The 16,151-nt window shown below is 32.5% G+C and overlaps 1 protein-coding gene and 1 non-coding gene across 4 annotated transcripts; both read right to left on the reverse strand.

Annotated features, from left to right (window-relative positions):
- Positions 1-369: 369 nt before the first annotated feature.
- Positions 370-15,602, reverse strand: LOC135581575 (uncharacterized). 3 transcript variants are annotated; one of them, XM_065152605.1, is made up of 11 exons: positions 15,318-15,597; positions 13,911-13,965; positions 12,793-12,912; positions 12,588-12,682; positions 10,966-11,171; positions 9,460-9,648; positions 9,174-9,383; positions 1,300-1,453; positions 1,127-1,190; positions 964-1,044; positions 370-710 (listed from the first exon to the last, which is right to left on the reverse strand). In XM_065152605.1, the coding sequence occupies exons 1-11, from the start codon at positions 15,408-15,410 to the stop codon at positions 634-636; spliced, it is 1,344 nt and encodes a 447-aa protein (XP_065008677.1). In that variant the 5' UTR covers positions 15,411-15,597; the 3' UTR covers positions 370-633. The 3 variants fall into 3 exon arrangements, with proteins under 3 accessions (XP_065008677.1, XP_065008679.1, XP_065008676.1); XM_065152607.1 differs by lacking the exon at positions 370-710 and having other exon boundaries at positions 717-1,044; positions 12,808-12,912; positions 15,318-15,602; XM_065152604.1 differs by lacking the exon at positions 370-710 and having other exon boundaries at positions 717-1,044; positions 15,318-15,599.
- A 427-nt stretch (positions 15,603-16,029) lies between these two features.
- LOC135639237 (U5 spliceosomal RNA) lies at positions 16,030-16,145 on the reverse strand. The gene has a single exon (XR_010496866.1). It is a non-coding gene; the product is annotated as a U5 spliceosomal RNA (small nuclear RNA).
- Between the last annotated feature and the right edge of the window lie 6 nt (positions 16,146-16,151).

The following is a 16,151-nucleotide window of genomic DNA, read 5'->3' on the forward strand; positions in this document are numbered from 1 at the left end:
TTATATTAAAATTTTTTATACTTATGATAATAAAATATTTAATCTAATTTCTTGTCACATCACCGATTATATTGATGAATTTAACGATTTGAATAAAAAAAAAAAAAATAAGATTAAATATTTTATTTTCGTAAGTATAAAAATCTTAATATAACTTAAAAGTATAAGGATCAAGATTCCAGATACTAAAGATTGATTAATTATAAAAGATAATCTATAATTAATCTTCGACACAAAGGCTTTTACATGTTTATCCTATCACAATTAGCTAATACACACAAATATTTAATGCAACAGACAATTTAGAAGCTGGATTGCACAAAAATGTAGATTGCAAACATTTTGGAGAAGCTGGATGGCACGAAAATGTAGATTGCAAACATCTTCCTCAAATCAAAAGATGAAAAATGTTCATTTTCACAGATTCTGGGACCAGCTTATGTAAATGCTTACTGCTAACATTGCTCATTTTTTATATTAACACTTTGAAAAAAGAATAATTAAACAGAACAGACATTGTAACCGAGGATCAGTATGACAATAGTTGAAACTAGTAGTAGTATGAGCAAATTACTTTCCCTTGAGTCAGTGCACAACATAAACTTGATAAAAGCAACTAACATCCAGGAATTGTCAGAAGAAGAATTCCTCAGGTAAATAGTGGAATTTCCTTGATAGAAAGCTTTTGTACCTCCCTTTGAGATTTGCAACTGCAATAGAACAACTTTTAAAAAGGCCAAATTCGAGGAAAATGAGAGGCTAAAAATTATAACTTGGTGCCAAACTGAAGGCATGAGCTTTGGCCGTGGCATGCATCCAGTGGACGACAGGTGGCGGGGTTGGGTCTGATGAACTTCTGGATGCACACCACGTCAGTAACTCATGCTATATGTTGGCATTGACCATTGATTGAGTCAAGGTTTGTAGCATTTATGGGAAGAAATGATGTAGAAATATGATTACCCTTGGCATCTGAAGCATTTGGTTTGCTATCAGACAATTTACCAGAGAAAGTTGACTCCACCAGCTCCATATACTCCTTGCCTAAGTTCCATAAGAACATTGAATTAATCAGCATTATGTAAAGGGAAGGTTTCTTTCCATAGAATCTCATCCTCCAACGCACCAGTGATATGCTCTCCACTGTCACTGACATTAATCAGGAACGAGGGGATCTCATTTTCTATCAACTGCAAAAGAATGAGATAGTTAAGATGTCTTACAGATCTTAGTTATGAACAGGAACAAGATATTAAAATGTTGCTGCATCTACAAAAGTTCAAAGTCTAGTAGCCACACCTCTAGGAAAAGTGCCTTTGCAAGCTCCAGTAAATCAATAGGTGAGGGGCCCTGGATGTATGCAGGCACAAACTTACCTTCCTGATATCCAGCCAAGAAGTGATATGCAGCTTGACCTGGAGAGAGCTTTGATATCAAAGGAAAAACACCAGTACTGCAATTCAAACAATGAATCAGTTGTTGGTAGAAAGTAATAGTAATTAGCATCATTATGCAATCAGACGAATGGTCATTCTTGCTATGCCATCATTCAAGTAGATAAGAAAAATACAGCCAACTTCTATATACAACGCAGTTTAGTACTTGCATATAAAATTTGTAAAAGGCTTTGTTTACAGATCTTTTGTCGAACGATCATACTTGTCCAACATGATACACATGGTTGAAAATGCAGGACTGGAGGTAAACGTGTTGACATAGAAATATGACAGAATAGAAGACTGTATTAATTAAGAAGTGAATTTACACTGCAATTCCAAAGGTATAGCACTCCGAACAATTGAAAGTAATTAAAAAAATTACTTTGTAATCATTAAAACTAATAATAAAAAAAAGGTAATAATCAAGACATGTTCCAAGTAGTAAACTGTAATTACAGAAAGACTAAAAAATGACCACAGGACTATCATACAAACGAACAGGAGTTCCATAATAAAATTGTTGTGTAATAATAAAAACACAACTTTTTCTAATATCTTTAAGCTGTAAAACCCTAGGGAATTACAATTTAACGACACCTATGAAAAAAGGATGCCCATGCTGGGTAACTGTAATGCCTTAATTTGACATAATGAGAAAAACCTAAGGTTAGGGTTAATCCCCCTTTATTTGTTGCCACCATCCTTCTCTCGTGATAGAGCAGGCGACTATCGAGGGAGGAGAGGAGATGCCAATGCATCATCTACAAGAAATAAAGGTAGGGATCCAAATCCTTAACTTTCATGCATCATCCTCCTCTTTTTATTTTTAATATCCCATTCATGTTTCATTGATATTCTCTTCCCATATCACGATCTATATTTTATTTTATTATGATCTTAAGATTAATATAGAATATGATATATTTGGCTGATATAAATTTATAAAGTAAAATTTGTGATTTAAATCATCTTAAATCTCTCTTGATTTTCTAACAAAACTTTTATTATTAAGATTAGATTATTTAACTATACTTTTATTATTGAGATTAGATCATAAGAAATTTATTGTAAAAAGAGAATGAGAATGCGAAGAGAAAGAGAGGACTTAGAGCCCATCAACTAGTGATTGACCACAACAAAGTATTGTTTAGCATAAGAGAATAATACGAAGGATACAAAGAGGGAAGTCACTAAGAAGGAAATAAGCAACAAAAGGAAAACAAAATACAAGATCTAAAGAAAAATAATAACCAATTATATATTTTGACATGCACATTTTGATTTGTTAAATTTATATTATAATGCTTCTTGATTAAGTATGGAAACAAAGAACATCACTGACCAGGAAAATGTAAACCATGAATTAAAGTATAGGTTTAGACTTAACTTCTATACATGAATATAAGTAATCATGTTGTTGATATAATAAATATTTCTTGAGGAACAGTAAATATGATTTATTAAATCTTCTCAATATATGAAATGAAGAAATCTCACACCCTTATATAGAGTTAAATTGACACTATAATCTCACATTAGTAATGATAATCCTCGAGAATATTTAATTCATAATTTACTAAATTAAATCGAGAGTTTGATTATGTCTAATAATTGATCTCTTATTTATTTACAAGTGTTTATAGTACATATAATTAAATAAAATAAAAAATAGATTATTATAGTTAAAATAATATGGATATATTGTCGGTTGATGGTCAACCTGACTAATTGAAATAGAAACATAAATTTGAGTGTCATCTAATCCTATAATCATTTTTAGCACAAGATTTGGACATATATTTTGTTAAATGAAAAATTATTATGCTTGAAATATTAGTTTTGTTAAAAACTAAATAAATATTTTACTTATTATGTTGAAAAATTCATATTTTATATATTATGTCATTCATAATGGTTAAATATTAATTTCATGTCATGTATTAAATTATGATTTAATGTTTAGAGACTTAATGTTATTCCCATATTAAATTTTAATCATACATTCATTCGATGAATCTTGTGTTTGAATATTAATTTTATTTTATTCGATATGTGATATGATGAATGTTTATATTGCTTGTGTTATTAAATAGTTAAATGATTAATTATTTAGTCTATTTTCATATACAAAAAATCATGAACTATAAGTGTCGGTGTGCTCCATAAAGATGCATATATAATTATACATTATTGACAATAGATAGAACATTATATATTAATTATATAAATAATTTTAAGTTAGGTTCTCTTACTATAGACTAATATCTCATTATGGATTCCAAGGGTTGTAAACCTTCAGATTAAGGGATGGCATTTAAGTCTACCAAGACGAAGGCTCGGAGGTAATGAGATATTATAAGTTGAATCAGGTAGTAATTTTAGTAAGAGAATTAAAATGAATAGTTTTACTAAAATAGATTAACTTTTATAAATATTATGTCAACAAGGGTGATATGCTATCATACTCTAAGAAATGTACTAAAGGGTGCTAAAACTGTAACCCAACACTTGAGATAACGTTTAAGCCTATCAAAAATGTTGTCCACATGACAGGGCTACTGGGCTAGTAACCTCGGGTTTAATACAGTTCCATAATTGCTTTTATTTCTTATATGAATAAGAGAGTATATGTATATAGTGTAACATGATATGAGAAGAAGAAGAAGGAAAAAAAAAAAGATGTGTGACGTGTAACATGGAGTTGATCCTTATTACATGATGCATAATAAACATAATGTGTTCTGTACTAAAATGGTATTAATCCATGACATGCAACATTGTACGACATGTAATATGTAATTAAAATAATATATGAATAAGTATCAATTGTGCATGATTGATATGATAATTTCTATCACATCAACATATAATCAATATGTGACAGTTATAAACCATTTGTTATGATATATAAAACATACTCTGGTTAATGTGTTAATTTTATTCATTGACACTTCTATGCATAACATAGATCCTTGTGTTCACAATGATTCAACATATTATGGCATGCTTTATTTAATTTCTTATCCTATTCTCTACTGGCATTCGTACTCACACGAAAATACAAATTTTTTGATCTTCTTGAGATTCGAATTAGGTCAGATCGGGGCATGACAGATCATGCATGAACTAAATTCCTTTTTCACATAGTTGTATAACATTTTTCTTAAAATTAATACATCTGTTACAACAATAATTAATTACCAAATCCACCTTCACCTCGAATAGTCCTTCTCCTTCAGCTCTTGCTCTAATATCATGCTATCTTCAAACAAATATATTTGGGCTAAAAAACTTTTTAGCCCAAATGCCCAATAGAGAATAAGATAAAGATCAAATGAGGCATTAATAATATGTTGAATCATTATCAACAAATGTAAGGGTCTTATGTCATACGTGAGTAGAGCATCAACGAATAAAATTAATTATAATATATGATTTATAACTATCACGTATTGATCATATATTGATGTGATAAAAAATTATAATATCAATCGTGCATGATGTCCACTTATCCATGCATTATTTCAATTGCATATTACATAGCATATTCGGTCACATGTCATGAGTTAATATTGCTTTAACAAATACCACATCACGTTTAATACATATGAGGGTCAACTTCATATTACATATCATAAATTTCTCTTTTTTTTCTCCTTTCATCTTTTCTCATATCACATGCTATAATATATATATACACTCTTGTTCATTCTTTTGTTCATACAAAAATAAGAACAATTATGAAACTTGGGTACGCACTAAACACGAGATAACTAGCCCCATCTAGTGGACAACACCGTTGAACTTTAATATTATCTAACGTGATGGGTCACGAGTTTGTTACCTAAGGGGATATTTATCACATGATGATAACACATCATTCACATAATATTTATGAAAATCAATTTATTTTAGCAAAATTAATCTTTTTAACTCTCTTACTTATACTATCTCATTGTCTCCTCCTCGGTGGATTTAAATATCATTCTTTTGTCGGTTTGAAGGTCTGCCACCCTTGGAATCTGCAACGAGGTATATGTCCATAGTAAGAACTAGAACTACTAAGAACCTAACTTGAAATTATATATTTATTTATAATAAATATATAATGTACTATGGCTATGCACAATTATATAGGTATCTTTATGGAACACACCAATTTACGATTCAAGATTTTTGACATATGAATACAAGGATTTTAATTTCGAGATACGAGTGGTACATACCGGTCTGCCAATAGACCGATACGTGGACCGCCCGCTATCGGGTGGTATCAGCCTAGCTACGGCGAGGGAAGAAGAAGCGTCGAGGGAGAAGAGGGAGAAGGCACTCGAAGAAGTGAGAGAACCTCAACACTTTCCGATTTGACGACGCCCTCCCTCGACGATCCCGATCCAGCAAGTAACGAAGAGGCAACGACTCGGCTTCTTCTTCGCCACGTTCTTCATCGAAGACCGGAAACGCCTACGGCCTTCGCTGCATTCTTTGCCGAAGGCCGAAGACGTCTGCGGCCTTCGACGTCTTCACGGAACACTGTAGATGAGAAGAAGACCACGTTCTTCTCCTCATCACGTCGCGTCGAAGGCCAAAGATGTTTGCGGCCTTCAATGTCTTCGCTGAATGCCGCATATAAGAAGACCACATTCTACTCCTCGTTTGACGTGATGAGGGGAAGAAAGGAGGCGACGTTGCCGAGGTAGTGTACTCCTCCTTTTCTTTTTTATATTATATTATATTATATTATAATATATACATATACAAATACCGAGCATTACAACCTCGCGTACCGCTCGATACACCCGTACCATATCATACCGAGCAAAGCTCGAAACATCGATACGATACGAAACCTTGCATGAATATGAATTAAATAATTAATCATTTAAGTATTTTAAAACACAAGTAATATAAACATTTATCATATCATATATCGAATAAAATAAAATTAATATTTTAAACACAAGATTCATCAAATGTATGCATAGTCACAAGATTCATTGAATGCATGCATAGTAAAATTTTAATACAAGGATAACATTAAGTCTCCAAACATTAACTCAACTTTGTATATTCATATATGACATGAAATTAATATTTAACCACAATGGATAACGTAATACATCATGAATATTGATTATTTTTACATAATAAAACTAATATTTCAAGCATAACGATTCTTCATATAATAAAATATATGCTTAAACCTTATGTTTAAAATGATTAAAGGGTTAGATGTCACTCAAATTAGTCAAGTTAATTATTAACCAAGAATTTATTCATATTATTTTAACTAAGTACTCTATTTTTTATTTTGTTTAATTATATGTACCTAAATGAAATATTATTTATTACACATCTATTAAGCACTCGATTTAATTTAGCAAATTCAGGTTAAACATCATTGAGGCTTATCATTACTAAATGTAAGATTAAAGGGACAATTTAACTCTACATAAGGGTTGAGATTTATTCATATCATATGTTGAAAAGATTTAAGAATCATATTTACCTAACTACATTCCTCATGAATTATTTATTATATCATCAATATTTTACTTATACTCATGCAAGAGTTAAGCTTTACACCTATATTGTAATTCATGGTGCATTTTTTTGGTCGATTTATATAATCTGTGTCTCGACTTGACTTGATGGAATAATTGATTTATTAACTTCAACTTAACCATTTTGAGTTGTTAACTTTAGCTTAAGCTTAAGTTAAAAGTAATACACCCATCAAATCCTTAGTTATTCTAAGTTTTTGCTTGCCTTAGATGTAGGTCTAAACGAGCATGTTAGAATATGTTTTTATTTCCATAAGTTTTGCATGTCATAATTTAATCAACATGTATTCTGTTATAAATTTAACAGGAGGGCTAGAAAGATAAAATGAGATTTGAGGATCAAACCTATATATTTATGTTATCTATATATAAGATACTCCAAGAGAACTGTTATGTCTTAATCATTGCAAATTTGCAATGATTTAATTCCAAGGAAGAAAATATCCTCTTATTCGTCGTCTCCATTTTTTGATATAATTATTCAATTTGTATTCCTTATTGTTATTATTTTTAACATATCACTTATCATTATTACTATTTCCTTCTTGTATGTAGGATTTTGTTTTCTTATTTATAAATATTGCTCTTATAAGATCTTTATCTATATTTTTTTCTTTACTTTTTTCTTTTTCCCTTTTTTCTTTTTTTTTCCTTTTCTTTATTTATTTATATTTAGTTATTATTTATATTCTACTTCTTTCTTTTTCCTTTATTGTCTTTAACCTTCATCTTTTTGTTCTTTCTCTTTTTTCACTATTTATTATTAATTATAATTTTCTTTCGTGAACCTTATTGTTGCTTAATTTTTTTCTTTTCTTTTGGAACAATAAATGTATGAAAAATATTAAATATAAAACCTTAATACCGTTTCCTCCAAATAACCTCATCCATCATGATTTTATTATAACAAAAGAACAACATATCAAAGTGACACATGTTAAATTATATATGACATCATAAAAATAATTGTGATACAACAACAAGTTCTTGATCCTTTACTAAAGGAAGCTCCATACACTTCATTCTAACTAATTTTAATTTGTATTATTGAAATCACTTGAAAGAAAGATGAGAAGCTTTATTACAAATTGTATTCTTAAAATAGCTTTTAAAAAAAGTAAAGAATCCATTGGTCATTAAATTTGAATTCAAAATAGAAAAGATATAATTTGATTTACATCAGTCCCTAAAAATTTCACACAGATCCCTGGAACCTTACAGATCAGTACCTATATATTACAATCAAATCCCTAGTCTTTGTGAATCAGTTGCATACTAAAAATTAGTTCTCATGACAATATAAATCATCCTTAACATAATTTGGATCCATTTCTAACATTTAATCATTCTTTCTTATTAAATTGACCTTTAATTTATTCAAAGTCTTTTATATAATGCTTTTGTATATGATCCTTGAAATCGTTTAATTACTCATATAATGGTTGGTTCGCCTTTAATATCACATTATATAATTGTTTATTTTTTTAGATCTTTTATTTTGTTTTTCTTTTCTCCGTTATTTCCTTCTTCCTTAGTATCCCCGTGACTTACCTCTTTATTTTCTCCACATTATTTATCTTATATTAAATAATAATTTGTTATAGTCAACCACTAGTTAATGAGCAATGGTTTATCACTCTCTTCTCATTTTTTTTTTATAATAAACTTCTCAGGATCTAATCTCAATGATAAAAATATAGTTTATTAATCAAGAGAGCTAATAAATCACAAATTTGCTTTATGAATTTATATCAACCTAACATATCATATTCATATCAATCTTAAAGGTCACCATAAAATAAAACATAAATCATGATATGAGAACAAACATCAATGAAACATAAACAGGATATTAGCAAGAAAAAAAGGAGGATGTAGGAAAGTCAAGAATTTAGCTCCCTACCTTTGTTTCAGGTAGGTGATGCCCTAGCATCTTCTCTCCTCATTTCTCAGTGCATTCTCTACCATGAGAGAAAGGGATGGTGGCTTAACCCTAGCCCTAGGTTTGACTTATTATGTCAAATTACAAGATTGCCAGGGTATTACACTAATGATAGGACTAGTATAGCCATAAGAAGCTTAATGTTCTTTCTTAATGAAATCAGATGGTAATTTTTGTAAAAGGAAATCATATCTATCAAAGATAACGAAAATAAAATTTTCACATCACCTATCAGCTGTGGCAAAGATTACAGAAGATGGTTTCTTTAGCAAATTTGATGCTGCGGAATCCTTGGTTTGGAAAAATGGTGCAGTGCCATGAGAAGAAAGTATCACACCAGTATCTACAGACACTAGAGATTTGAAGAGCTCTGCACATTTCTTGATAGTATCTTCTGGAGCAAACAGCAAAATCACAGAATCACCAGATACAAGAAGCCTAACAAAGACAAATCTTATATGAGTTACCAGCAGAACATGAACAATGACATCAGGAATGATTTAATAGTTGCTACCTGGCAGAAAGAGGCAAGCCCTCCCTTGCAAATATTACAGGAGCAGCCAAAGCAGCTAAAGCATTTTTCACAGCAGTAGCATCAGCAAAAGCTTTACCACATATGATAAGTGATGAACGCTCTACATCAGCAGCTGCAAATCCATTAGATGCTTGTGAGCCAATCCTTAGAAAATCCATAGCACTTGAACTGTAAGAACAGTAAAAAAGCAAACGGAACGTAAGTTGCATGCACAAGATGTTGATCACAGATAGCCCAAATCAGATAATATAGTTACATCCCTCTTGTAGATGCTGACTGTGCTAATGAAACAAAAGAATAATCTCAGAAGTCATTTTCTGCAGCAAGAATATACAGCTAAAATGAATGCTGTCTCTGGTCCACATCAAAATCCAACACCCACGATGTCAAACTTTTAGCAATTCCACCTAACATGTTATGCTTTTCTTCTTTTTTTTATTCTTCATGATTTAGACAAGCAATAGTTATATGTGTGCATCATTCATATCGTTAAGACGACAAGAAACCATTCTCACAAACAAGTTAAGACCACCAGTGCATTTGCTATCCTCCACGCATAAGAAGGCAAGGTGAGAAGAAATTATTGACAAGCATTTTCTTGTAGTTATTGTTGGTTTGTGTAGAGTGAAGAGTGAAGGAATTAATAAAATTAAATGTATTTGATAAAATCCACACCTCCCCTTAGAAATGATTTTCAGGTATAATGCTTTTAAGCAAGATTCTCAATTTCGATGTGTAACACCCAGTCCGGACAGTACATACTAGTCCGAGAGGATACCGATATACGGAGCGCCCTTTACCCGGCGGTACCAATGTTTTGACCCATATCGGGCGATACAGGGTCTGTACCGACTAGTAACAGTCGAAATCCAGTTGTTACTGAGGTGTACCGATCGATATACCCCAGTTTCGACTATTATCGAGGTGTACCGATCGATATACCCCAGTTTCGACTATTATCGAGGTGTACCGATCGGTACGCCTCGGATTTCAACCGTTACTGAGGCATACCAATCAGTACATCTCGGTATTTTTGGACCATTACCTCTAGGTATTTTTGGAGGTTTTTTCAACTTATTTTTGGGTGTACCACCAGTACACCTCGGTATGTACCATATCGAGCAAGGCTCGGTACACCGATACGGACCGAAATTGAGAATCTTACTTTCAAGTGTGGTACATACTATTTAGATACTTGACCATAAATACTTACGGTGAGATCTTTCAACATAGAAATATACTCAGACTTCCTAAGTTATATTTATTGGTCAGGAAGGCTATACTTCAACACATCACATCATCCAAAGTCTTACTTGCAAGATATTTTTCTGGTTTTTTTTACACATGTCCACTCGTACAATGACATAGCTGGCTCAATTAAGAACCATGATCTTGATACAACGATTTAATGGCATATTGTCAACTATCCATAGACAAACTGGAAAGCAGAATCAATCATAAGGTAAAACACAGAACTGCTGCTACCTGATTGAGCTAGCAATATAGACTGTCAACGGGCAAGAGTCATGTGAAATTGCACGACTGGGTGTTTCCCATAAAATATTAGATAGTGACAGCATGGCAGAGGGATTATCACTGATGACACGGACCTTTACGTCACATTTTGGAGATGAACCAATTACTCCATCTTGGACAAAGACATCCGAGACTGATGAAATGTGAGATGTAACCTAGAAAAAGAAAAAGACGCATGCATAAGCAACAAATAGTTCACATAAACACATTACAAATGGATACAGATCCATAATTAATTTAGTTCACATAAGCGCATTACAAATGCCAACGAGTCACAGTTTCATATATTTGCAACTAAAGCCGCATAAAATCTTTCAGTACTCGAGTGAGTCATTGCTAATAACCTGTATCAGAATCCAAAAATAAGAAAGGCCCACTTCACTATTAGTGTAATTGAGTGCAAATATTTGAACTGAAATGCTACGTATATATGAAACATTTTTGACAGTTTTCTTAGAAAATATAACATTACTTTTTTAGGATTTGAGAAATCATTAATGGAAATAGAAAACAAGATATGCTATCAAGTGTGACTCAATAACATACATAATACTTATCATAGTAGATTCTAAATATTGGATTAAACAAACAGAAAACAATACAATAAATGTCTATATAAGACAATCACATAGTAAATCCAAGATAAACTCTGTTTCCCCTTCTATGATTTACTTTGAAACCTAGTTTTAGCATATTCTCTGAATCTTACAAAACAAAGTCATCACAGTAGCATTCTGATTAGCTTTTAGATTCTCAAGACTGAATCTCTGGCCAAGTTATTTTTTCAAAATATAATCTTCAGTCAAGTTCTTACCAATGGATTTGGTGACCATACAACAGCAATTGTTTGCTGTTAGAAGTTTAATGAGAAAAGTACAGATTTGGATAATTATATGGTCATAAAAGTAGGAAAGAACTAGAAACGCCTTGCTATTAGATAACTTTTCCAGTTTTCCCTAACAAAGAAAACTTTACATTAGAAAATTTTGAAAAACTTTGGCGTTCTGCACTCTCATGTCACTGAATTACAACAGGATTCTTAAAGCAATATATTTTTACAAAATGCTTTAAATCATAATTACATTTTTAAAAACGAATTTGCTTTTCAGACAACTAAACATGGAAGCTCATTTCTTGTTACAAAACTTTACAAAGGTCAACAACAGGTACTGATGAGAAAAGGACTAACAAATTATGCTTTTTGACATGTGATATCCTCGTACACCTACATCCCATATTGAAAATATATAATACAAATACCAATTCAAAAGGCCTAACAGAAACCTACAAGAATCTAGATATTACATGAATAACCAGTTAAACTACATCAAACTGCCACCAGAGCCAACTTATGAGTCCAACAGAGGACACAACATAAACTGACTAAGACTACTTGTTTCAACCACAATAACATATCACAATCCTTGTAATATGAATACAAATCAATCATATCCTTATACAATTTATTGCAACAACATTATTGAGTATGACGAAAGCAAAATCACAGAATGGTTCTATGTGAATGTAGAAAACAGCCATTAAGGCAAACAGACATCTAAACCTTACTTCACCTGTTTCAAAATTTTGCCAAATTGAGCGTTCGAAATTTCTGGACCTCCACCAGAAGTACATCCTCTCACATAAAGTGGAACAGTAGCCAAATGTTCTGCAAAATGCAGATGACAAGCTGTGTGATTTTGGATAAGAAAAATATCATAGAAGCTCAAAGGAGAGAAAAGACACTAGAACTAAAAGACACCATGAGTTTTGTATTACCGACTGTGATTGCACCTTTCTTTTGAAGTTCAGACTTCTGCAAGTTATGAAAAGACTTATCCTTTATAATTACACCTCTTGCAGCAAGAGCCCAGTTTAATCCATAAGAAACTCCTAGGCCTTCTCTACAGCATGTATAACTGGTTAATGATGTTTAATCATTACATAAAAAATGATAACTACAAAAAGGATAAAATGACTTAAAACAACTATGCTGTCAATGACAACATATAAGCTAATTCTAGTTAAAAACCTTATATAAAACCGAAAGCAGCTTCCAAAGTACCTTAGGCTTGGCTTCATTCAGTTTTTATATCCTTGTCACAGGATATCTAATCTTTGTTCCATGAATCATGAACAAATTGTGTCTACAACTTCAAAAAAGATCTAGTTGGAATATACGACTGAAACAGCTGGGTTTTGATTGTGCTTAGAACCATCTTCTCTAAAGAAGAACACTCTCTCAGGATAATATACTAATTTAAATGTTTAATTTCCATGACAGCCATCCGATTTATCACTTTTTAATGTATGTTCTACCCTTGTTTAGGAGGTACTGTGGAGCATCAGCTTGTAAAGCTCGTAATGTGCATACCAGCAGACATCTCTGCAGGGCTTATGATATATGCAAATAGTTAAAAGTTCATCTTATCTTACAAGCAGCACAGAGATCGTCTTCCTAGGACATTCTACTTCGAGATTATAATGCATGCATAACAAATGAGGACAAGAGTGTTTTGGTTTGATCTTTTGTTGGTTCCTGCACAAGCAGACAAAATGGTTAGGCTGCAAATATTGAAAGGTATGACTCTAGAAATCTTGTATGGTAACTCTTGAGACCTTGCCAAAGGTTGGCAATCTAAGATTTCATAGTTAAACTGCATATAGCAATCTCTCCTTTATCCCCAAATAAAACTTATGTTTTTGTAGATTCAATAAAGTCGGGTTTAATTTTGGAAAACATATTTACATCAAAATTATAATACCAAAACCATGACATTAATCACATGGACTTCATTCATCAGTTAACTAATAGAGTAACATTATCAAGTACTTCTATTTTAAAAAACCAAGATAATGTTTTGTGTTTATTGAAAAAATAACCCATTAAACTTTACCTCGCAAAGATTGATTTTGTGCTTCATCCTCAACTAAAGGTGCTGAAACTGCATACTGAATAACTTATCTGATGAGAATATATCCAATTATCAAAACATCAATTGTATGGAAATTGCAGAGCAAGAAAACACACAACCTGAGCACTGAACATATGGGCATATAATCCAAAGGGTTTAAAAAAACAAAAGAGTGTGGTAAAATGGATCAAGTGTGTCAGAATAGTTGTTTGGATCCTTTACCATTCAGTCAAGCAGCTGCATTTTGTAACATAATTATCAATATCCAAGATACAATTAACAACAGCTTCCAGCGCAATAATTGACAACTGTGGCATGTCAAACGAGCTATGAGACAATTTGAGTAGTTAGATTGTATAAATGACAAGATGGACATAGCTAAAGGTTGCCATCAGACATTTTTTTTATAAAATGTAGGAGAAAAAAAAAACAGATATGTGTGCCGCAAGATAGACCAACTAAAAAAATGATTATACTTTTTAGGAAAAACCAACTACTATATCCTTGGGAATTAGAAGCATATGCAATGAAGTGAATAGTAGAAATACCTAACAAATCCTAGTTAATGAACCAAGTTTGTTTGATCCGTATATTTTCTTTGTAAGAATTCAAAAGATAGCTAGAATAGCAGTAAATTGAGAATCCCAAGATAGTAAAATGCATTTTTTGAGAAGAAATAATCAGTGCCATAAAATACAAATAAATCATGCCCTACAAACTGGAAATACATAAGTCTGAACGGGATCAGCGCAACAATTGGTTATTTGTCTACTACTCGACCATCTGACAACTATAGACGTTTTCAGTTCCTAACTACTGCAGTAACGAAGGTGGCAAACCCATGAGCTAGATCTCATATAGGTAATACAAATGGCATATTATGCACTTCATCACATTTAGATGTGCAACTGAAGTAGTTAAGACTAGTGTCGTAACACGGATGGAGAGCTCAAGAGGTAAATCTCTGATAGTCAAATACGAATGGCATATTATGCGCTTCCTCGTATTTTGGCGGAGATATTAAAAGTACTTAACTCGCAGAACTGACAACCCATATTTATCAGAAACTGAATTAGCACACCGACCATGTGGAAATCTTTCCGAGGATGACGAACATCACGAAGAACAATTGATGAAAAGAAAATTCAAAGAGAAAGATCAATGGATGATCCACATTTCAAGAACGTAGGTTTATGTCTAAGATCCTCAACAGAACCACGTGTCCAAAAAGAAAAGAAATATCATTAGAAGGGATGAAATATGCCCTAGATCGATCAAAGAATCAACAAGTAGACGAAAGATTTGATAAGGAATCTGTGAAACCCAAGTATTGCAATACGGCTTGAAAATTTAATTAGAGGAGCAGAAGAAGAAGAAGAAGATACTGACGGATCTGCAGTAGCATGAGGAAGTGAAGGAGATGGAAGGACTCGAGGAGGCGAGGACGGCGCGGGAGAGACGCCTCAGGAGAGCGCTTCTCATCTCCGAATTGAGTCGAGCCGCTCCCCCGACAAAGCCCTATTCGACGTGGGGGAGGGGACGGAGAGGAGTGCTGCGACGAGAGGAGCTACCAATGGGTTCTCGATCGTCTGATCCGAACCGCCAAGAAGTGACGAGTTTCCCTTCCACCCTCTGATGGTTGTAAAAAGGGTTCAATGAAATCCATAAAGACGACGATTTTGTTGTTCTTGATAGTATTTTTCATATTAATCCCTAGAAAATATCTCTTTGGATGAGAGTCACTGGTTCTTCGATATTTTATTTATATTAAAACCTCTCAACTATTTAATGATGATTATTAATAACAACATCATGTTATGCGATATTTGTTAAATGCCGGAAAGTATCAAAATTCTCATCCAAAATAATATTTTTTGTCACCTGAATTTGCTAAAATCCTGGACATAAAAATTAAATTACTTTTTAAACACTTACTATACCCTAAAATTATCTGGATGAATTGTATGAGAATAGAAAATCGATTGAGATGAAACAAATATTTTTTTAATAATTTATTACTAATTAATGGTTTTGGGGCCCAACTAGTAAATCGATGGGCACCCCAAAAAGACATATTTTTAACTTAAGGTTTGTTAGGTCCCAGCCAATATAGGATGGGCCCTCAAAAAATTGGCGTATGCTGCTTGGAGTGACGGGCACACGGTATTCTTTAGTAAAAGGCGAAAGAATAGTTCGCTTTGTGCCCACCACGCAGCTGCGTGA

Source organism: Musa acuminata, chromosome BXJ3-5 (genome assembly GCF_036884655.1).
Source record: "Musa acuminata AAA Group cultivar baxijiao chromosome BXJ3-5, Cavendish_Baxijiao_AAA, whole genome shotgun sequence".
Taxonomy (NCBI): Eukaryota; Viridiplantae; Streptophyta; class Magnoliopsida; order Zingiberales; family Musaceae; genus Musa; species Musa acuminata.

Excerpts from the sequence above, each read along its gene's own strand:
- LOC135581575 (XM_065152604.1), bottom strand. The coding sequence starts at position 15,410 with ATGAGAAGCGCTCTCCTGAGGCGTCTCTCCCGCGCCGTCCTCGCCTCC. Across the intron at positions 12,913-13,910 it reads ACAAAATCAATCTTTGCGAG|GCCTAGGAGTTTCTTATGGA; the intron begins GTAAAGTTTAAT and ends GCTGTAGAGAAG. Across the intron at positions 12,683-12,792 it reads GAAAGGTGCAATCACAGTCG|AACATTTGGCTACTGTTCCA; the intron begins GTAATACAAAAC and ends TGCATTTTGCAG.